Source organism: Narcine bancroftii, chromosome 5 (genome assembly GCF_036971445.1).
Source record: "Narcine bancroftii isolate sNarBan1 chromosome 5, sNarBan1.hap1, whole genome shotgun sequence".
Taxonomy (NCBI): domain Eukaryota; kingdom Metazoa; phylum Chordata; class Chondrichthyes; order Torpediniformes; family Narcinidae; genus Narcine; species Narcine bancroftii.
The window spans coordinates 46,733,286-46,756,802 of NC_091473.1; the positions used below are offsets into that span (position 1 = coordinate 46,733,286).

Consider the following 23,517-nt stretch of genomic DNA (forward strand, 5'->3'; position numbering starts at 1 on the left):
TATCCAACCTTTCGGCATATGTCAATCCTGCCATCCTGGTAACTAACCTTGTGAATCTATGCTGCAGTCCCTCAATAGTGAGAATGTCCTTCCTCAAATTAGGAGACCAGAACAGGACACAATACTTCAGGTATAGTCTCACCAGGGCCCTGTACAACTGCAGAAGGACATCTTTTCTTCTATACTCTATTTCCCTTTTTATGAAGGCCAACGTGCCATTTGCCTTTTTCACAGCTTGTTGAACCTGCATGCTAGCTTTTCGTGACTGATGTACAAGTACACCTAGATCATGTTACACTTCCTCACTTCCTAACTTGACTCCATTTAAATAATAATCTGCCACCAAAGTCGATAACCTCACATTTATCCACCTTTAACTGCATCTTCCATGCATCCGCCCACTCACCTAACCTGTCCAAGTCCCCCTGTATTTTCCTGACATCCTCCTCACACTGCCACCCAGTTTTGTGTCATCTGCAAATTTAGTAATGTTATTTATAATCCCCTTATCTAAATCATTTATATATGATATATATTATGGGGACCCAGCACCAAGCCCTGCAGAACCCCATTTGTTACATCCTGTCATCCCGAAAATGACCCGTTAATCCCTACTCTTTGTCTTCTGTCTGTCAACCAATTTTTTATCCATGTCAGCACCCTACCCCCAATACCATGATCTCTGATTTTGCCTACTAATCTCCTGTGCAGGACCTTATCAAAGGCCTTCTGAAAGTGCAAGTTCACCCTCCTCGTCACATCCTTGAAAAATTTCAGAAGATTAGTCGAGCATGATTTTCCCTTCAGAAATCCATGCTGACTTGTAATGATACTGTTATTTCTAAATGTTCTATTATTTCTTCTTTTATAATAGATTCCAATATCTTCCCCACTACTGACATCAGGCTAACCAGTCTGTAATTGCCTGTTTTCCCCCTCTCTCCCTTCTTAAAAAGCAGCACAACATTGGTCATTCTCCAATCCACAGGCACTTCTCCTGAATTTATAGAACATTGGAAAATATTGACCAATGCATCTACAATTTCTAGAGTAACCTCCCTAAGCAATCTAGGATGCAGTTCATCAGGCCTTCACTCCTTTCAACTTACTGAAGACTGCATGCTTCTGAATCTGGATTCCCATCAATTCTGTCATTACTGTTGGAATTTCTATCAATTCCTTGGATATCGCAGGACCCCCTATCTGACCTTTACCTGTATCTTCCCTGTGAAGGCAGAGCTAAAGTATCTGTTAAACTTCACTGCCAGGATAGTACCTCTCTTCTCCCCCTCTCCCTCCCCCCCCACCCATAGTACCTTTGTTTTGATCTTAGTATCACTTTTTCAATTTTGTATGTTTGTAGAGTATTATACTTGAGCTTTATATTTATTAGCATTCTGTACTTCCACTCAGAGCCTGATTTTTTTGGTAGTTCTTTTCCAATTGAGTTAACTCTTGTTCCAAATCAGTGACGTCCCTTTTTTAATACCTTTAGTGTATCCAATTATTTGTACTCTCAGATAAGCTTTTAATCTATCCCATACCACAATTTTGTTGGCAGTAGAGGTACAGTTAGTCTCACAAAATATTTCTATTTGAGCTCTAATGTAACTACAAAATTCCAGTTTTCAATAGCAATGGATTAAGGCACCACCTATACGCTTACGCTATAGCATGTTTATCTGGCATGATAATAATTAAGGTCAAAGGTGCATGATCTGATCATAGCCTTGCCATGTACTCAGTTTCTACAATTCTGCCCTCTAGCTGGGCCGAGGCAAGAATAAGTCAATTCTGGTGTAAGAATCATGTTGTTTTGAATAGAAGGAATATCCCTCTCCATTGGATCCCTTTGTCTCCAAATGTCCACCAGATTTAACTCTTTCATAAGGGCTAGGGTTGCTTTTGCTGCTCTGGCTATTGTCACTTTCTTGGCTGATTTATCCATTACTGGATCAATACAGAAATTAAAATCCCCTCCAATTAAGGCATTTTCCTGCCCTTCTACCAATTGCTAAAAAACATTTTGTATAAACTTTTCATGTTAAAAATTGGGGGTGTATATATTGATTAGAGTCCAGGATTCAGAATATATTTGACAGTGTACTATTACAAATCTTCCTGCTGGGTCGATGACCATGTCTTCCACCTTTACTGGGACATTTTCCTTATTAAAATAACTACTCCCCTGGCCTTGGATCTAAAGGAGGATGCTAGCACTTGTCCCACCAGCCCATTTTTAGTTTTTGATGTTTGCCATTTGTAAGGTGGGTCTCCTGTAAAAAGACCATGTCCACCTGCACTCTCTTCCTATTCACCAACGTATTTAAGCCATTGACATTAAAACTTAAAAAATTTAATTGTTTCATCCATTGCCCCAATGCTTTTTCCCTGATTCCTTTCCTGTACCTCTCTCTTGAAATATTTAGTTTTCACACGATTCATAGTGCTCTTCCTTTTGGCTCTGCCAGCCGTGCACAAAATAAATTCTGGGAAACGAAAACAGAAAATAAGAAACAACCAAGCAAGTAATGTATATCCCTTCCCCCTTAAAACTAACACTAAACCTCTTGGCACCACTATCCTTAACATCCCGGACTTGCATATTGTATGTTCGGTTCTTCTCAGCTCACCGCCTTCTCAGTTGCTCTGGAGCTCACAATAAACATTTTCTCTCTTTTTAAAAATGTTAATGCTTTTTTCTCCTTTTTTTGTTTCTATTCTACTTACATTATTTACATCCAATTATTTGCAAGGCCTTTAGGCTACAATCCCTTCTTTCTCCATCTCCCTTAGTGTTTTTTTTTGGGGTGGAAGACAAGGTATTTACATATTTTAATGCCTCTTTGGCCTAAGTAAAAAAAATTCCTTCCTCCTGTAAATAGAAATATGTTCAGGGTACAGAAAAGTGAACCAATTCCTTTATTTCTTAACATTTTTTTTAATGGGATCAAACTTTTTTTAAGAGCACCTTAGTAATATCTGGATAAAAGAAAATTTTACCCCCTTCATATTCTTCAGGTCCACCTCACTTGTCCCCAGAGCCACCGCTCATAGAATTTTTTCCTTGTCCTGGTATTTTGCAAGTCTGATCAGGACAGAGCGAGGCCTCCATCCCAGGCTTTGGAAGGGGAGAATGACGAGCCCTTTCTATTTGAAGGCCCTAGCCTATTTCTCTCCCCAATATCTTTGGGATCCACTGGTCCCTCCCTTCTACCTCCTCTTTTACCCCTACAATTTTTATATTTCTTTTACTTAGATTTTCAAATGTCTAATTTTTCCCGTTTTCTTTCTCCATTCCCTTCCTTTTAATCCTTTCTTCTATAGTCACCCTTCCTGATGATTTTTCCATAGCTTTCCTGACTTCTCTCAATTCCATTGTTAAGTCTTTTAAAACTTTTTAAAAATTCTATTTTCCTGATGCTTCTCCTACAGTTTACATCAATTCTTTGATGTTTTTCATAAAAGACTCCAGCCCCTCTTTCTGTCCCTTTTTTTTCTTTTCCTGTTTGTGAAGTCAGGCTGTCCATTTCATCTGTGCTACTTCCCGCACTGTTGCTACCCGATGCCCTCACTGCTGGGTCAGAGTCAGCCTCACCACTACTGCGATGTTGCCGCTGTGCCTGGAATTTGCCACATTCTGTCGGTAAGGTCATGTTTGTGGTGCTACCTGCATCTTTTCTTTCCTTTCTTTTGGTGTTGGGACTTGAACATTCATACCTCCCTTCACTCCTCCACTGTTCCCCGTACTGATGCCGTCTTTAGCCTTTTTTCCTCTTCATGTGTGGGGCTCGCCTTGATTTGCGGGCATCATCTCCTCTGCAGATCCATGAGCGTGCTTGGCTCAGTCTCCTCGGGATCTCGGAGGGTGTTTTTGACGGCCCATCCACCTGCCGGGTGGGCTGCAGCTCTGTTGTCTTCTTCTCCCCCCCCCCCCCTTCCTGGGAGCCTCGGGTAGGCGCCACCATTTTCGCCATGAGGCCACTGCTCAGGTCTTAATTTCTCTTACATTCATATTCTTGTCCTTTTTCCCCATTACTTTAATGATTATTTACTACTATTTTTTTTAGTTTTTAAAACTTTCTTTGGCTTTTTTTTTTAACTGATTTACTTAGTTTTCCCCAGAGCTCCAGTTTTTTGCTCCTATTCCCTCAGCATCACATGACTCCCCCTATTTTGGATATTCAATGAAGAAAATAATTCTGAAATGAAAGGGTGAGAGTTTAAATGTAAACTACTCAGGATGCTACTTTCATTTTATTATCTTAATTGAAACCATCTCACCCACACTTCCTACATCAGTCTTTCTTTGCCAATTAGCCATTTAAAGATTTTCATTATAACAGCATTGCGCTAACTGCCATGCTAACCGTGGTGCCTTATTTACAGAATTCTACTCTATGATGGGGTTCAAAAGCACATTGAATTGGATATGCAAGAGGAAGCTGCAAACTATTTAAGGCAGTGATACCATAGTGGAAATAGAATTAGGGTGGTTATGGAAATGGTCTACAAATGGAAATAATGTACTTTCATGCATTGTTTTTGAACATTTCTTCAACATTCCCTTTGATAGTAATGGAAGGAATGTGATGAGGGATTTTAGGTAGCTTTCACTTTTAACTTGACATTAGTCTCGTCCCGCAGAATGTGTAAGGGTATGTATAGAATTTCTCTATAGCAACAGAATTACTGTGCATCTTCCACATCTTGCTTTTCTATGAATTTACTTAGCATATACCAACCAAGATATTTCAATTAAATATAAAATCTCTAAACAAATGTTGCCAAAGAACCGCTGGTTGTATGGTGAAGCATTTGAGATGATGAGATCTGGTACTACACGTTATCCAATTTCTATTTTTTTTCTATATTTATTGGCCTACTTTTCTGATACATTATAGTTTTAAAATGTTTTCAGTGTTGTTTCCTCTGAATATGACTTTTGGAAGTAGGAACAGGGTGTTCTAATTCAAATGTGATGATATCTGCAAGTGGTCACCCCATAAAACAGTTTGAATATATCTATATCCTATTCAGTGTTAATCATACCTCCTCCCAATTGAATAGTTATGCAGGGAGGTTAATGTAAATAAGGTATTGAGTGGAACTGACAGTGTATGTTAAGCTTTAAGGCTCCATGGTGAGTTACAGCCAGAGGGGACCCAATATCTATTGTGACAGTTGGAAAGTCCACTTTTTATCTCACGGAGGGAGGGCATATATCCCAGTGCTATGTTCCCTTAATCCTCTGCTGCAACTTCTTTCCTGCTGGGGTACAGATAATTAGCTTCTGATTATCTCTTTTATTTGTCAGTGTTGCAATTTACAGTGAGATTTTGAAAACCCCTTTCAATCTTGAACATATCAACATCTCTGTAACATTTTCAGGGATTTTTTTAAAGAGCAACGTAACACTACAATTTCCAGTTGCATATTCTTACTTCATTTTGTGTCCATTTTTGATTTGGAAGTATAGGAAATGTATGGCATCAAGCCATTTAGTTGGACATGGAGGGCTGCCTGTTTTTTTGGCGGGGTGGGGGGTGCGCGGTGGAATCTGACTTGGAAGAATGCATTGCACCTAAACTACAAATAGCAAAATAACCTAATTCTCTGAATTACAATCACCTCTCAGAATAGGCATTTGTGTAAACTGTACTGAGCTCAACTATGTCAAAATCAGAATTTTTTTGTTATGAATAAATCCTGAAATTCGGTGTTTTGTGGCAGCATTGTTGTGCAAATATATATATTACAACCGTCTTACTTCATTACTAAAACATAAAATGATAACAATAATGGTGCACAAATAGTAAGGCAGAGGCTTTGGTTCATTGATTATTCAGGAATCTGATGACAGCGGGGAAGAAGCTGCCTCTGAGTGCTCATCTTTAGGCTCCTGTACCTTTTTCCCGATGGTAGCAGAGTGAAAAGGGCATGGCCTGGGTGGGGGTCTTTGAGGATAGATGCTGGTTTTATAAGACACCACCTCATGTAGTTGACCTCGATGGAGTGATGTCACAGGCCTTTAACAACCCTCTGGGTTTTATTCTTGTCCTGAGAGTTGACACCTCCATACTATGCAGTGATGCAACCAGCCAGAAAACTCTCCACAGTACACCTGTAGAAGTTTAAGAGAGTCTTTGGTGACATATCAAACTGCCTCAGACACCTCACAAAGTATAGCCGCTGGTGAGCCTTATTTTTGATTGCATCAACATGGAGGGACGAGGATAGATCCTCGGAGATGCTGATATCCAGGAATTTGAAGCTCTTGACCCTCTCCACTATTGAGCCCTCGATGAGGACTGGGTCATGTTCCTCTGACTTCCTCCTGAAGTCCACAATCATCCCCTTGGTTTTGCTGACATTGAGCACAAGGTTGTTATTGTTACACAATTCAACAAGCTGATTGATCTCCCTCCTTGTTGCTTCCTCATTGCAGTTTGTGATTCTGCTGACAACTGTGGTGCCATCCCACAAACTTGTAGATGGCATTGGAATTGTGCCTGGCCACAGAGTCGTGGGTGTATAACGAGTAGAGCAGTGGGCTAAGCATGCATCCTTGGGGTGCGCCTGTGTTGATGATCAGTGAGGAGGAAACGTTATTTCCAATTCATACTGACGATCGTCTTCCAATGAGAAAGTCAAGGATCCAGTTGCAGAGGGGGATACAGAGGCCTAGAATTTGTAGCTTCTTGACCAGCACTGAGGGAATAATGGTATTGAAGGCCAAGCTATAGTCTATGAAGAGCAGCCGTATGTATAAATTGCTGCTTTCAAGGTGATCCACAGCTGAGTGGAGAGCCAGTGATCTTGCATTTGCTGTGGAGCGATTGTGATGATAGGCGAATTGCAGTGGGTCCAGATCTTTACTTAGGTATGTGTTAATTCTGGCCATGATCAGCCTCTCGAAGCATTTAATCACAGTAGAAGTTAGTGCTATTGGGTGGTAGTCGTTGAGGCAGCCCGTGTACTTTTCAATACTTGCTGCTGATTCTTTTCAGAAAGAACAGGAGAGGTGAAGGGTGAGAGGGATTCAGAGGAGTTGGAAGGCAAGGAAATTGAAGCAGTCAGTAAGAGCAATGCTGGGAGATCTTCAAAACTTTTGAGACACCAGATTCTTGAGTACAAACGAGACAAGTGTAAGAGTTGCAATCTTGCAGAGGAGCTGTGGTACTTGTACCCTCTTAGATGGCCATAAAAGTCCCGTGGAACTATTTGATCTATATCAAAATTGTTATCCTTGTATTTTTCTTCAGCCACCAATGTACTGTAAATGCAGTATGTACCTTCTAAAGAATGCACTGTAATTATTTATAAAGGTTAGTGCAACAGCACCTCTCAATTATGTGGCATCCTCCTTCAAAAAAAGACAGTGGTAGCAGGCCCAGGGAAACACAGCATCTACAGGTTGTGTATCATTCTGATTTTGAAATATCTTACCAGTCCTTCACTAGGCCCAAATCCTGCAATCATAAAAGCACTGTGGAACTACATTTGTCTGAATTACTGTAGTGATTCATTTTAGTGGTCCACCACCATCTGCCTGAGGGCAATTAGCTCACACTGTCCCAGCCAGTAACATCCAGATTGTGAAAATTAATACATTAATATTTTTATCTCAGTACCTTGTTCATAAATTAGTTATTGCTTTTCTTGCAATGTAGCTGTGACCATAATTCAAAATTGCAGTGTTGGTTGTAAAGTTGTCTGAGATATCTCGACATTGTGAAAAGTGTGATACCAATAAAAGTACTTTGTTTATTGATTCTTTTGTTGTTAGCTAAGGCTATTAAGTAACATGGAATATATATTTGTGTGTGTGTGTGTGTGTGTGTGTGTGTGTGTAGCCCCTTTCACACTTACCAGTGATCCCAAGAATCAAATGCCAATTGGCCTTTAAAGTTGCAAGTGTGAAAGCAAAATCTGCTCAATGGCAGAGTCAGATGACATCATCTCATGCCGGGTATTGCCGGCCTTGACCCCAGTACAATCTTGCTGGTGTTGAGATCAGACAAGTGTGAAATGGGCAATTGCATTACAGACCTTTCCTATTAAAGGTAGAACAGAGAAACGCCAGTGTGAAAGGATTCAGTGTCCTGGTTAGGAGTGGTCTAGTGTGAAAGGCCAAACCCCCATTCCTATCCCGGGGACACTGAACGGCTAATTTACTGGGATGCAAGAGTGAAAGGGGCTTGTGTTTTTGTGATGGAATGGAGCTACAAATCTAATTGAACTGCACAACAGGATGGAGAGCAAAATGGCTCACTTCTGTCCTAATTTTTTTTAATGTTGTACCCCAGCATAGGTTGCTGCCTTTGAACTGGGAAGAGTAGATAAAAAGGATTAAAAATTATTTTGTGTTTCAGGTTTGCTAAGCCTAGAAGAATTTAAGCAACTTAATACACATGCGTTCCAAACCTATTTGCGACAACGTGGAGTGCAAAAGACGGAGTTAGTTCGCAACAGCAAGCACACGTGGCTGTACCAGGGTGAAGGGGCACACCAGATCCTGAGAACCATTCGGCACAGGTGAGATTCCAACTGAAACTTCTTTACAGATTCCATTGCATTCAGCAAGATTGCTGTTCATCATGAAGTGATTTGCATTCCACAGGAAATAAAGTGACATCAGCTATCTTTCTAGAATATCAATGCCAAATAGCTGTGTGCAACTCTGGTATTTTTGTTATAGTAATGTTTCTTAGTTTAGAATTGGCTCAAATTATTCCCACACTAATGGTACCAGTATACATTTTGATTTAAAGTACTGTTTTCGAAAGGGGTGAGACCATGCTTGTGCCTTTAGCAGAAATAACTGTTCGGATGAGTATAATTGAGTTGCACTCAATATAATTGATCATGATACAGAAGCAGGAAGAGTGAAAAGGAAGATGGTGGTAATGTAGTACAGTACAACTAAGTGAATAATTATTATTTTCTGCAGCCACTTGTGTGTCCTGAAGGCTGTGAGGCTTCCTTATGTCAGGGTTCGGGGCTGGATTAGAATGGACTTCAGTATACAAGTTCAGGATGACGTTGACTCATTTGTACCGCTACCAGTTCTCAGGAAGGTGAGAACTGTTCAATTGGGATAGGCTTGAACTGAGCCATGTATGCCTTTTTTCAGCTTTGAGATAGGTAGAATTTTTGACTGCAGGGGAATCAGCTACAGAAGTGGAATTAAGCCAAAGATCAGAACAGTTACGGTTTTGTGGAATGGTAGAATGAATTGAAGGGCTTTATGTCCTCATGATCTAAACTTAAGTAATCGAGAAATATTTGCATATTTGTACATTTGTGCTTCAGGGTTTTCTTTTGGTGTTTTTCCTCCTCATCTTTCTTAACAGTCTCTCTGGAGTGAGGATTGCCTGCTTTCACTCCAATTACCCGAGTCTGAGGTGACTGATGTGGCTGATGAGGGAACAGCAGGTTCTTCCACAGGTATGGCAGGGAATGCCTGATGTGATGGGTGGGGCTAGTTTGTGGTGCATTCTTTTTGCAATTTTTGCAGAGGTCTTAATACCATTCCAAATGCTGCTGCTTCACTTTGAGATTTCCAAGAGTCTAATGAAGATGTTGCATATTTTCCAAGGAGGACTTGATCATATCATTGAATTGTTTCCATGACAGACCTTTTCTGTTTTGGGAGTTTATAGTGAGTCTTGCCAACATCTGGGGAGTCAAGTGAGACTGGTCCAACAAAAAGACAGGCATAGCTTGGACCTATATGAGTATCCATATCTATCTACAATGTTGACGGAGAAAGTGGATTGAGCCAAAGGAGAAGTTATTGAGGTTGACCAAATATTCTGCCAGACAGAGGAGTCTGACTAAAAGACAGGCATAACTGGGACCCTTGTGAGTGAATAATGTGTATGTTACCCTAGGTAATGCTTTCATTAATTTATTTATCTTTGCAATTACTTTGGAGGACTTCATGGAGAGGGAGTTTGTGGTACCTTCACTATTACTTGAGGTGCCTGCTCAAGATAGTACAGGTCTCAGAAGCACAATGCTGTCATAAGCCGCTTTCAGGTGCTCGGACGCAGATAATGCTCTGGCAGATGCGGCTAGGGGAGTGCAACTGGGACGTTCAGGTGGCAGTGGAGAAGACTCCTTTCTGTCATCTGAACGTGCCAGCTGAAGGAGAGCCGCATCTGAGCGGACGCCGGCTGGCTCCTGTGGACTGTGGCTGTAGTCCCACTGCTGCTTTCAGGTGCAACGGGGAATTCTCGGAGCTGGAGGAAGGTTAGGTAAGTACTCCTCCTAGCTGGGTTCTCCACTTTACATCAGGGTATTTTGGACACCTGAATATATATACATGTACCTCTTTGCTTTTCTGCTCTTTTCTGTTTGTATTCCAAATGAATAAAGAAGCGCAGTAACATAGTATAGAAGCCCTTCCATGGTCTGTAAAGTAAAGTGAGATTAATATAATGCTCTCACTTTACAAATGCAAACAACCCTGCTGCTCCATTTGATAATGGGGTGTGAACGGAAAAGTCACAGTTCATTGAATTGAGCAAAGTAATGTAAATGCATTCAAGTCCATGGTTATGCAAAGTAATTACCTGTTTGCTTGTAATGTGGCTCATTGTGAAATTACAAGTGATTTCTTTGCAACACAAATGTAATCAGATTATTTTTCCTAATATTTAATTATTTAAATGCATAAGCCATCTGTAACAGCATCTCACTAAAGATTGACATTTGAAAATATTAAACATCGATATCTTGTTAGGTTAGAACAATTAAATAATCCTGAGGTAAACCAATCTGCCAGGATATTGAATGGTGGGGGTGTTTGAAGGTAATGTAGTGACGATGTTGAATGTTTTCCCCCAAAATATTATTTATTGTGTTTGCTGAATCAAACATACTACATGTGCTTACAATGTCTGCATTATATCAACATGGGATCAGTGTTTCATTCTCAAATATCCCATCAGTGATAGGTTTGAGAGATGGGGCCCAGCTCCTCTGTATCTTGGTACGGGATCTTATTCTGTGGTCTTTTTCAAAAAAGCCTTTGCCAAATCCAGCTTCAGTGGATCCCTTTGTGTTTAGTCCTGAATTTTGGAATGTATCATCTGACAGTATTCCGTTTCTTTGCACTGGGAGCAAATCCAAGAAAATGTGACCAGTGAATGAAGAGGTTGAGGTGTGGTTGAGATAATCTGCTCATATTTTAATATTCATTCTGATATTTCATCTGATACTTTGATAATTACAAGATCCAACTAAATTTTTTGGCCAATATGGGGAAATGTGATAATGTTCTTTTGACCTTTTGGCTTAATTGATTTGGTGGAAGTACTGGCCAGAATGTTAGCTCTAACTCCTGATTTTCTTTAATTTAATCGAATGGTTTGACTTGTATTCACCCATATGAATTACTAGGTCCTTTCAAGCAAGGAAAATGCCTGACTGTAAAGGTGGAGGTTCTCTGCTCTTACGCCTAGAGACTTCCCTTTCTGAATGCGCTGTGGCTGGCTCTGAGGCTCTGAAACCATTTTCAGGGAAGGATCACCGACAGAGCGCTGGCTTGAATGTACAGCCACTGCAAGTGGCTGGTTAGGGGCGGGCTGATGACGCCATCAGCCCGTGACCCATCTCCCCACTCACCCCCTCCCTCCATGACCCCGCCAGGCAGGGGCAGTGGGCGGGGGCTTTCGGGGTAGCGGGGCCCAGCGGGAGCTGTAAGGGGGTGGCTGGTGCAGACTGTGACAACCTCACCGGGCCGCTTCAGCCTTCGGGGCCTCTCTCTGCAGCTCAAAGCACTGCAGAGCAATGGCGGTCTTCCCTACCCATAATCCTCCACGCAGCTGGAACTGTTCTGGGAAACACCGAACAGTTCCAGATGCATGGGGGATTAAGGGTAGGGAAGATGACCATTGCTCTGCCCTGTATTTATGATGAGTGGCGCTATGGCACCAGTCATCCCACCTCTATCAGATCCGGAGGGTGTTACGAGGCACCTCTCGACATGAACGCGATGCTGGAGCAGCCTTTTAGGGCTGCTCTACGAAAGGTGAGTTTTAAGTTTTCCCTCCGCTCTTGTAACTGGCTTCCAGGTGGAGACCTGGCATGAAATGGTCTACTGTTTCCTATTTTTGCACCTTTGACTGTGAAATCCTCTCTCAACATTGCACTGGAGTCTCGGCTTGGATTATTGTACTCAAGTGACTTTCCTGAAGAGGGAGAGTACTCTCAACTGACCCATACATAGGTGATATGTCTGACCATCTTTAAATGTTGTCTTTCACTAGAGTGATCAGATTGACGCAGTTACCTGCAGAGATAGTGGAGCACAGCGAACCACTGCAGGTGGTGAAGTATGATCAAGGCGGGCACTACCATGCTCACCATGACAGTGGACCAATCTATGCGGAGACCAGCTGCTTCCACACAAAGCTCGTGACCAATGGATCAACTCCATTGGAAACCTCCTGCCGGTTAGTGACTAATTATAGCAATTATATGCTTCATTCTTTTCTTCACAACTACTGCTAGGTCATTCACATCTATTTTAAGAGGCTAAGAACCCCTAAAATGGAATCTTCTAATCCTTTTTGCCCTACAATTTTTCTTCTTCCATTGTGTCCCAAATAATTTGAATCATCAACATTTTACTTTGGATGCTGTCATTTTGTTGGCTTCAAAGTGCTCAAAAGAGACCTGTGTCTAACTTTCCTTTTTTATCTCCAGTCTTAGGGGCAGACCTAACTTGATGAGGCTAAGGTTCAGAACATGGGTTCAAAGGGAGCACAGGCCTCCCCACACCAAATTATCATTAAACATGTCAATTACAAGCTGTCGTGTGCAGAGAATGTGTGTGTTTAACACATTTCTCCAAAAGCTGTCAAATTTAAATTCCTTCTCTGTCAAACTAAAAATGCTTTGAAGATATTGTCCATTAAAACATGCTTCGTCGCTGTATCATGGTATGAATAAACTTGTATCCTTAAATATTCCTTCCCCTATACACTTTTATGATTGGGAGATTTTTGGGACTCTTACACTTGGGCAAGAATAAATTGTTACATTTTTAGAAGTGCCTTTAAATGCAAAATCTTAGATTTAGTGTGAGAATGTCATATCCAAAATATTACAGTTTTATTAACATGGAATTTGTACTTGACGTATCAGGTCACGAGTAGAGTCATGGACCTATGCAGTATGGAAACAGGCCCTTCAGCCCAAAGTCAATGCTGGCAAAGTTGCCTATCTAAGCTAGACCCTTTTACCAGCACTTGGCCCATATCTCTCTGAATCTTTTCAATTCACAAATCTGTTTAAATGTCACAATTGTACTACTTCTTCTGGCAACTTGTTCCACTCATACATGTGGAAAAAGTTGCCAGTCTGTTCCATTTAAAATCTTTCTCTCACCTTAAACCTTTGGCCTTTAAATTTAGATTCCCTACCCTGGTTAAAAAGATTGACTATAAAAGAGCAGTCAGATGTTGTGGTCCATGTAGGGACCAACGACATGGGTAGGAAGGATGAGGAGGTCCTGCAAAGAGTTTAGGGAGTTAGGTGCAAAATTGAAGGACAGGACCTCCAGGGTTACGATCTCAGGAGTGTTACATGCTAGTAAGGCTAGAAATAGGAAGTTAAGGCAGCTAAATATGTGGGTAAAGAGATGGTGCAGGTGGGATGGCTTCATGTTTATGGACAATTTGGCCCTGTTCCTGGGAAGATGGGACCTGTACCCGATGGGATGGTTTGCACCTGAACTGGAGGGGAACTAGCATCTTTGTGGGTTGGTTTGCTAGTGCTTCTCCAGGAGGGGGATGGGAACCAGAGTGTTAGAGTAGATAATGAGGTGGAAGATAAAGGTCATGCAAGGATTGCATGGATAGACAGAAATTAAAGGTTTGTACATGATAGAAATGTTCTCAGGCGTATTTATCTCAATGCAAGAATTGTCAGAAAGGCAGATGAGCTTAGGGCATGGATTCACATATGGGATTATGACATTATTGTTATTAATGAGTCTTGGATGCAGGAGGGGCAGAACTGGCAGCTCATGTTCTGGGGTTTCATTGTTTCAGACATGATGGGGGGAGGAATGAAAGGGGAAGGAGTGGCATTACTAGTCAGGGAACTATCACATCTGTGCTTAGACAGAATAACCCAGAGGGCTCGTCTTCAGAGGCCATATGGGCGGAGCTGAGGAATGGGAAAGGTGTGACCACACTGAGGGTTGTATTATAGACTGTCCAATAGTCAGAGAATTGGAGAAGCAAATCTGAAGAGAGATAGCAGACTGATGTAAGAAGCAAAGTTGTGATAATAGGTATCCATGGAGAAGTTGTAAAATACATTCAAAATTGGCTAATGGGAGAAGACAGAGAATGGTAGTGGATGATTGCTTCTCAGACTGGAGGCCTGTGATGAGTGGTGTGCCTCAGGGATCTGTGCAGTGACCATTGTTGTTTGTTGTCTATATCAATGGTCTGGATGATAATATGGTAAATTGGATCAGCAAGTTTGCTGATGACACTGAGGTTGAAAGTGTTATGGACAGCGAGGAAGGCGTTCAAAGCTTGCAGAGCGATATGGTCCAACTGGAAAAATGGGTCAGAAAGTGGCAGGTAGAATTTAATGCAAGCAAATGTGAGGTGTTGCATCTTGGAAGAACATGATAGGGCACTGATGAGTGCGGAGAAACAAAGGGATCTGGGAAATACAGATACATAATTCCCTGAAAGTGGTGTCACAGGTAAACAGAGTTGTAAAGAAAGCTTTTGGCATCTTGGCCTTCATAAATCAAAATATTGAGTGCAGGAGTTGGGATGTTATAGTGAGGTGAGGTTACATAAGACATTGGTGAGGCCAAATTTGGAGCATTGTGTGCAGTTATGGTCGCCAAATTACAGTAAGGATATCAGTAAGATTGAAAGAGTGCAGAGAAGATTTACTAGGATGTTGCCGGGACTTCAAGATTTGAGTTAAAGATTAAACAGGTTGGGATTTTATTCCTTGCAATATAGAAGAATGAGGGGAGATTTGATAGAGGCTTACAAAATTATGAAGGTAATAGAGAGAGTAAATGAGAGCAGGCTCTTTCAACAGATTGGGAGAGAGAAATATGAGAGGCCATGGCTTTAGGGCAAAAGGTTTAGGGGAAACATTAGAGGGAAGTTCTTCACTCAGAAAATGGTGGAAGTATGGAATGAGCTGCCATCTGATGTAAATGCGGGTTCACTCTTAAGTTTTAAGAATTAAATTGGATAGATACTTGGAGGTCTGGAGGATTATGGAAAGGGTGCAGGTCAGTGGGACTAGAGGAATGATGTTTTGGACAGACTAGAAGAGCCAAATGGCCTGTTTTCTATGCTGTAGTTTTTTATCCTCACTGACAAAAGGCAAAGGAGGAAAAACCCAACACCCAACCCCAACCAACCAATTTTCCCCTGCAACCGCTGCAATCGTGTCTGCCTGTCCCGCATCGGACTTGTCAGCCACAAACGAGCCTGCAGCCGACGTGGACTTTTTACCCCCTCCATAAATCTTCGTCCGCGAAGCCAAGCCAAAAGAAAAAAAAAGAGAATTATAGACTATAAAATTGGTAATGAAAGCTTGTGACAAATATGGACATTAAGAATAATGCCAATCAAGAAATACAAAGGACTTGTCATTTTTTGATTCAGTTTGAAATGGTACATTGGGCTCATATGTTGAAAGGCAAATTGCCTCGTATTTTTTCTAACTTGCCCTATTTGTGATAGATGTAAATCAGAAGTGGCTTCTTTAACTCTTATGTTTTGGTCATGCCCTCTGGGAGAGGTATTGGATAGATATTTTTAAGACTTTGTCAGCTATACTGGATATTAGTTTGCAGCCTAACCTATTAACTTCCATTTTTGGAGTTACTGTTTAGTTCCAGAATTGAGACGAGTTCCCACTTCCACACATTGGGTTGTAGCCTTTTCTACATTGTGGGCTAGAAGAGCTATTTTTTTTAAAATGGAAAGATTCTAATCCTCCTACTTCAAATTATGTCATGTTTAAGTTTAGAGAATGTTAGGAGTTGTACATTTGATGCTTCTGTTAAATTTGAAGAGACTTGGAAACCTTTTATAAGTTATTTCCACGTGACTTAGTATAATTATTTTTCCTTCTGGACTATATTTTTAATTTTATTTCTTGACTCTTTGCTGGTGAAGACCAGATGATTATTTTTTATTAATAAATTCTCAGGATAGGTATCCAGCCTTTTTTTTCTTTGATTAGATGGGGCTTTATATAATTTTTTTTAAAAATTTCTTTTGAAGATTTCAGTTTGAGAAGATGAGAACACATTTGTTAATTGTTATGTAATATAATATGTTATATCATATGATGTTATGTAGTGATTTTTTTATTCTTCTTGATTATGTACTCCTATTCACCTCCTATATTGTTTACCTATAATATGATTAATAAAAAGACTGATAAAGAAAGAAACACAAAGGAGGTGCAAAACCAAAAACCGTTGCCGAACATCTCCCGATATAAAATATTGTGCAAAATGTTGTTGCGTTATTTCAGGACTAATATTTAAAGGTATGCAATCATTTTGAAATTGTAAAGTGTACCCTCAGCCCTACAGCTAACTTTAATAAAAAAGAGGGAACAGTAAAGCTCATTAAAATGGGCATAACCAACCTTGGAAGCAAAAAGTAGGCAAGATTGAATTGACTGAACTTTACATTATATGTTAATGTGGCAACACAAGTGAATAGGGAGGTAAAGAAAGCATAAGGCATACTTGCCTTCATTGGTTAGGGCATTGAAGATAAAAGATGACAAATCATGTTGTAGCTGTATAAAATGGAGCATTGTGTGCAGTTTTGGTCACAACACTATAGGAAGAATGTGGAGACTTTGGAAAGAATGCAGAAGAGGTTCATTAGGATGCTGCCTGGAGTGAAGTATATTAGCTGTAAGGAGAGCTGGATAAACCTGAATTGTTTTCTCTGGAGTATCTGAGACTGAGGGGCAACCTGATAGAAAAGTATAAAATTATGAGAGGCATAATAAGTGTCTTTCTCCCCCCCACCCCAGGTGGAAATGTCAAATAAAAGATGTAAGGAGAGTGGGGGAAAGTTGCAAGGAGATTACGAAGCAAGTTTTTACATGGATAATGATACGGCCAGATGTAATGATAGGGTGCTAGTGATGATCCTGACCACTAGAGGGAGTCTGAGATGAATTGTTGCACCTAGGAGTAGATTCAAAATGGATGCCTCCACGAGTTGTGAGTACAGGTACACAATCTTTTATCCGGTACTCTTGGGGGACAGTGTGTTCCGAATTTTGGATTTTTCCGGATTTCGGAAAGTCAGATTTAAGCCCACCCAAATCGTGCTGCTGTATCTATCCCCACCCCCTTCCAGTCGCGCCGCCGGTCTCCCGCCCGCCCGACTCGCGCCGCCGGTCTCCCGCCCGCCCGACTCGCGCCGCCGGTCTCCCGCCCGCCCGACTCGCGCCGCCGGTCTCCCGCCCGCCCGACTCGCGCCGCCGGTCTCCCGCCCGCCCGACTCGCGCCGCCGGTCTCCCGCCCGCCCGACTCGCGCCGCCGGTCTCCCGCCCGCCCGACTCGCGCCGCCGGTCTCCCGCCCGCCCGACTCGCGCCGCCGGTCTCCCGCCCGCCCGACTCGCGCCGCCGGTCTCCCGCCCGCCCGACTCGCGCCGCCGGTCTCCCGCCCGCCCGACTCGCGCCGCCGGTCTCCCGCCCGCCCGACTCGCGCCGCCGGTCTCCCGCCCGCCCGACTCGCGCCGCCGGTCTCCCGCCCGCCCGACTCGCGCCGCCGGTCTCCCGCCCGCCCGACTCGCGCCGCCGGTCTCTCTCCCCACTTGCTGGATTTTGGAGCTTTCTGGATTTTAGATGTCCGGATAAAGGATTGTGTACCTGTACTTTAGCTAATAAAGTATAGTTGTTATAAAATAACCCAAGTTTCTCTATGACAGTAAAATAAACCTCACACCAGGGAGGTGATGAAAGCATATATGACAGCAACATGTAAGATGCCTTTAGAGAAACACTTGAATAGGCGGGGAAAAAATAGATATGGAACATGTGAAGGCAGATAAGATTAGTTTGGAGTGGCATCGTAGTTTGCAGACTTGGTGGGATGAATGGTCTGTTCCTGGGCTGTTCAAAGTGTAGTACAATTGTGAACATTTCTTTGAAACTATTGCTTTGAGCAATATTGAAGAGTTTTATAGATTATTCATCATAGTCTAAGGAACTCAAATTGGTTCCTATAAATATTTTCTTAATGTACTTGCATTTAACAAAGAGCTGACTCACCTCTTGCATGATCTTTAACCCAACTCCTACTGCAGATACGTGACAGTACTGTTTTATTTGAACAATGTTTCTGAAGGAGGGGAGACTGCATTTCCTGTGGCAGACAACAGGACATACAATGAACTGGTAAAGAAAATCTCTTGTTTTATTGGTGAGATAATATAGAATAAAAACACTCAGAATTTAAATGTGCTTCTGGTACTTTGGACTTGGTCTTGCTTTGTTGGTCTGTTATCATCCTGCCTTAAATTAATGCTCTGGTGAATGGATCAGCTTTCATTTTCTGTCTGGTTACCTGGAACTCAGGACTTATCACTGGAGTGTATTTTCCATGGTAGCTGAGCCCTGACAGCAAGCTAATTTGGCTATGGAGGTCACAGATTAGATCAGACCAACAATCCCTCTAACCATCAGTTATCCATGTATGTGATTCCAAGGCAGGGTCATCAAATTATGGACTATAAAATATAATTAGTTGTGATTCAGGAACCAATCATCTTTCCAGCCTAAAGGTGGCTGCATGAAGGCAGGAACATGTGTGCTAGAACATAGGTGGAAGATTCTCACCGTCTTCTTTTATGCCCTCAACCAGGCAGCTCTGCTTATTGCAGTGCTGTGTTTCATTGTTTAAATACTATTTTTTGAATATTTTATTTTGATTTTATCAACAAATAGTACCAAAATTACCATCACAGGTAAATAATTAAATATGAAATAATCATTGATACATGTTCCAAATAAAGCCCCTCCTCCCCTCAACCATTGTTTATATACTTGTATTTGGATTTAAATACAGTTCACTAAAATAATTGTCCTTCCAAATGTCTGCCAGTATTTAAGTAATGTGGTACCAGGATTACACTTTACCCCCAATCAGTTCTGAAGGTTCTACCCCAATATTAAAACTTCTCTCTCAAAGCAAAGATTTTTTCTTGGCAAAGATCTAAGATGATCCTGGGCAGGATACCTTTATGGGTAAAAAGCATAAAAGAAAAACAGGATGATTTGAGTAGTGGTTAAAAGATTCTAAAATTAAGAAGATGGCATGGTTATTTAGTTTTCTGAAGGCCTCTTTCTCTTCTGTGACAGCTTTCATAACTCTTTGTGCTTTATAGCCTCTTCAGAGGTGAGGTCACTCTTGTAAAACTGGAAATTTACCTAGGGCAGATTCTATCAGACCACAGAATAATATAGATGCTGCGTTTTTGAGCATTGGACAGTATAGTACAGTCTGTCTCTGGGTTCTGATTGCCAGCCTTATGGCCACACCTATTTATAAACGAGTTCCCATAAATTCTGACATGCATATTCCTATGAATGGTGAAGCTAGTTTTGGCAAGGACATGTGGGTCTGTTTCCGTGCTATAAAACTCAATGACTACCTTAATAATGAAATTCCCTTTGTGCTCGGGGGGAAAATGGCAATGAACTCAAACCTCCAACGTGAATGTTCATAGTCTTTAGAACCACAGTGAATGGTAATGTTTGTGATTCTTTACATACATTGTACTGAATAATTCTTGCATTATTTTTCCATTTCTATGCCACCCAAAGAAGAAGATAGTAGTACATCTAAGAAAAAGAAAACTATCTCAATGGCTGTTAAGATTAGTGGACTGAAAAGGGAGAAACCATTAAAAACTGGCCAACTTTAGATATTGTCCATAAGTTGGAAAATACATTTGTATATAAACCAAAATCTAAAGTTCGCCAGTTTTTAATGGTTTCTGTATACCTGAACTGAGGGGCAGCCAGATAACCTGCTCTGTGATGTTGGTGGAGGGTTAAATATTAGCCTGGTCATGAGGATGAACATCCTGCTCTTCTTTGAAGTAGTCAGATGTTATTTTTAATGCCCATATGAAAATAATTGTCTGACCTTTGTTTCACTTGCAGCACTGTCTCAATATTGGAATGCTGCATCAGCCAAGGTTTTATGCTCTAATGTATGGAATGGGCTCCTATCTTATCACCCAAAGGGAGACCATTTGTCTCATTAATCCCTGCCAGCTCCTAAAAGAGCAATCCAATCAGTCCCATTATCCCTCATTATTTTCTTGCAGTTCTACATCTCACATGCCCTTTGATTTTTCACCAGGCCCCTATATTAAGTAGCCAATAACCTGCCTGCATATATTTGGGGAATGAAAAGAAACTGGAGTTCCTGGCAGAAACCCCAACAGTTACTGGGAGTTACTCAACACAGATAGCACCCAAGGTCAGATTGATTATGTGTCAGGAGCTGTGAGACACCAGCACAAACTGTACAGTAGAGCAGCAGATTTAATAGCATCAGAGACCCAGGTTTATTTCCTGACCTCTGGTGCTGTCTGTAGAATTTGCATATTCTTTCTGTGACTGGTAGAATCTGGGGGTGGGGGGGGGGGTGGTAGTAGGGACAAGGGGGGCAATTATTGAGAACATGGGGAGATTTCATCTTGTATCTCCCTATAACAGCTGCACTACTGTCACCCCAAGAAGCCCCTTTAAACTTCCAGAAGTAAGGGTCTTGTACATTGATCAAAAGCTGACACTTAATATGGGGTAGCCAATGCTTTGATAGAGGGGAAATTGTATGTAGGGTAGTGAAGATGATATATAAATAGAGTTCAAAGGGACACAGGAATAACTTGATGTCAAGAACTTTTATCTCTGATATGATAAAGTACAAAACCACAGAGGCAATAGAATTATTGATTTTGTGTGGATTTTATAATCTTCAAACTTGATGGACATTGCAATTGTACTCCTGAGGAGCAGGGATATCTCTTCGAACATGAGAGTATGATATCATTGTGGAGGCATCTCTATTGGCAGCTTTTTACAATGTGCGGCGCCACAATTACATGGGGCATACAATTCCACAGTGTCTATTCCCCACTTTTAGAACTGAGGACATTTTCCAGTCTGAGGTTGCATTCAAAGTGTTTTGTGGTGCTGATTAGAAAAAGACACTGATTTTGAACACACAAGCCAGATAGCAAACCAAGTACAGGTTGTACCTCTCTTATCCAGTGCTCTGTGGTCTGGCAACTCCCATGGTTTGGCACGTTTGAATCTGCCATCGTTAATACAAACTCCTTACAGACAGCACGGGACTTGAACACAGGTCCCGATTGATGGTGCTGTAAAAGCGTGGCACTAACTCCTACACTAACCGTGCTGCCCCACAGTATTATTTCCTGTTTTAAGAGTTGTTCTACCCTTGATATGTTTACATAGGGGATTCCCTTGGGGATCAATTTCTGTTTTCTGGCAATTTCTGTGGTCCGGCAATGGCCAGGACCCAATGTCGTCGGATTAAAGAGGTACAAACTGTATTTCTTGAGCTGATTACTCTCCAGTGACACCTTCTGGCAAAACTTCTGTGAAATGTTATGTGCAGACAGGATTGTGCTGAATATTTTTGCCTTTTTCCCCATCATTGAATATCATGTTGACATTCAGTGTCTGTGGATGGATGGATGAAGTGCCAGGCTACTAGTAGCTGTGTAACCAAATCTCCACATTAATCATTGCTCTTTAGTTACAGGGATAGTGAGAGGAAGCCCTTGATATTATGATGCAAACTATAAATATATCGTTCCACCCGTGAAGGATTAATAATTGGCATATTGACATTGCTGTATTTGGATTGCAGTCTGAAATAAGCTTTAGAGAGTCAGTGGAGATCATTTATGTTGGATTCCAACAATTGTTAGACAAAACAAACCAGTGTTGAATTGACATGGGATCTCTTGATACGCACTGTGCGCTTGTCTCTGATTCCTTCCTCAGTCTTTAATGCAGAATGATGTGGATTTACGAGATACACGGCAAAACTGTAAACGAGCCAACCTGTTGGTGAAGCCTGTGCAAGGCACTGCTCTCTTCTGGTACAACTACCTCTCTGATGGTGAAGGTATTTGCTCCAATCTGTATTATTTCAAATTTACACTACTTGAGATGAAAGTAAGATGTCCTAATTGTTTAACTGAAATACCTCCTGTTTAATTTTATCTTTCAAATTGCCTTGCATAGCAGGGATGGGGAAACCACTTCAAATTCAAATAAAAATTCAGAAATTGTTATTTATTCAATTGAAAACACCATTTGAGAGATTCTCCTGACTCCTGCTTGCTGTGACGCTGAGTCATCTCTATATTCCTAATCCAATGGGTAAATCCGAGTCCATATCCCAAGTACCGTTTCTAATTTCCAAGATTAGGGTCAGGAACAAACATTTGTGTATTTGTCATTTGTTCTAAAGTGTTTTTCTGTTAATATCTATCCCAATGCCAGAAACAAATTTTACAGGATATGTGCTTAGATTCTACTTGATTGGATTACATTCTATCAAATCACCTGCTTTTAATAACTGTCAAATTCTTTGTTCCAGTTTATGCCATTGTATTGTAATGGAGCATTGCTACACTCAGTCTGATTGCTTTTGATAACTTTCAATTTTAGGCAATGGCTTTTGGGTTACAGTTTCTTAATTTAGTTTTATTTCCACATTTTTAAAAATTTGCTCCTTTTTTAAGAAACCTGGGATGATACACTCACACAGCTGGCACAGCTCTGGCCAATCTAGGTTCAATCTTGACCTTTGGTGCTGTCTGTGTGGAGTTTGCATTCTTCCTGCAACCACATGGATTTTCCCAAGGTACTGCAGTTTTCTTGCACTTCCCAAAGATGTGTAGGTTGATAGTTTAGTTAGTCATTGTACAATGCCCTTAGAATGTATTTAAGTGACAGTCTAAAGTTAGATGATGAGAACATGGGGAGAATAAAAAGGGGTTGATGTAGATGACTGCTTGATGGTGGTCTCAGCCTCAGTGGACCATAGGACCAGGTTCTCTGCTGTATGACTCTTGACTTCTTCCAGTTCTAATCTGGAGTTATTCCATAACCATCCAAGCTGGTTGTACCTCTGACTTATTTAATCCCCCTTCCTTCTGCCTGTTTGCAACTCCTTTCTTAGTAGCCTCCAACTAAGGAGCTGGAACTTGTTTTGCAAGCATTACATTTAATTGCAATCATGAATGCATCCTGATCTCATTGCCAGCATGGCCTGGTCTGTGGGACCTGTTGTATAAGTGAATTTTCAGTGCAGTTTGAGAACAAACAATGAGAAGCTCTTGGGACTTCCTCTTGGGACTCAGCAGGTCAGATTGCATCCAATTGAGAGAAGTAGTCAATGTTTTGAGTAGGATCTGAAGTGG

General features: G+C 41.3%; 1 protein-coding gene across 3 annotated transcripts in view; it reads left to right on the forward strand.

Annotated features, from left to right (window-relative positions):
• Positions 1 to 23,517, forward strand: part of LOC138763350 (transmembrane prolyl 4-hydroxylase-like) — a 74,558-nt gene that overhangs the window by 42,002 nt on the left and 9,039 nt on the right. For 2 of the 3 annotated variants that reach the window (XM_069937329.1, XM_069937330.1), the window contains exons 5-8: positions 8,376 to 8,538; positions 12,279 to 12,464; positions 18,349 to 18,439; positions 22,091 to 22,214. In XM_069937329.1, coding sequence (XP_069793430.1) covers positions 8,376 to 8,538; positions 12,279 to 12,464; positions 18,349 to 18,439; positions 22,091 to 22,214 — 564 coding nt within the window. Of the gene's footprint in view, positions 1 to 8,375; positions 8,539 to 12,278; positions 12,465 to 12,717; positions 13,031 to 18,348; positions 18,440 to 22,090; positions 22,215 to 23,517 lie in introns of those variants that run through there. The other variant, XM_069937331.1, reaches the window with a different exon arrangement.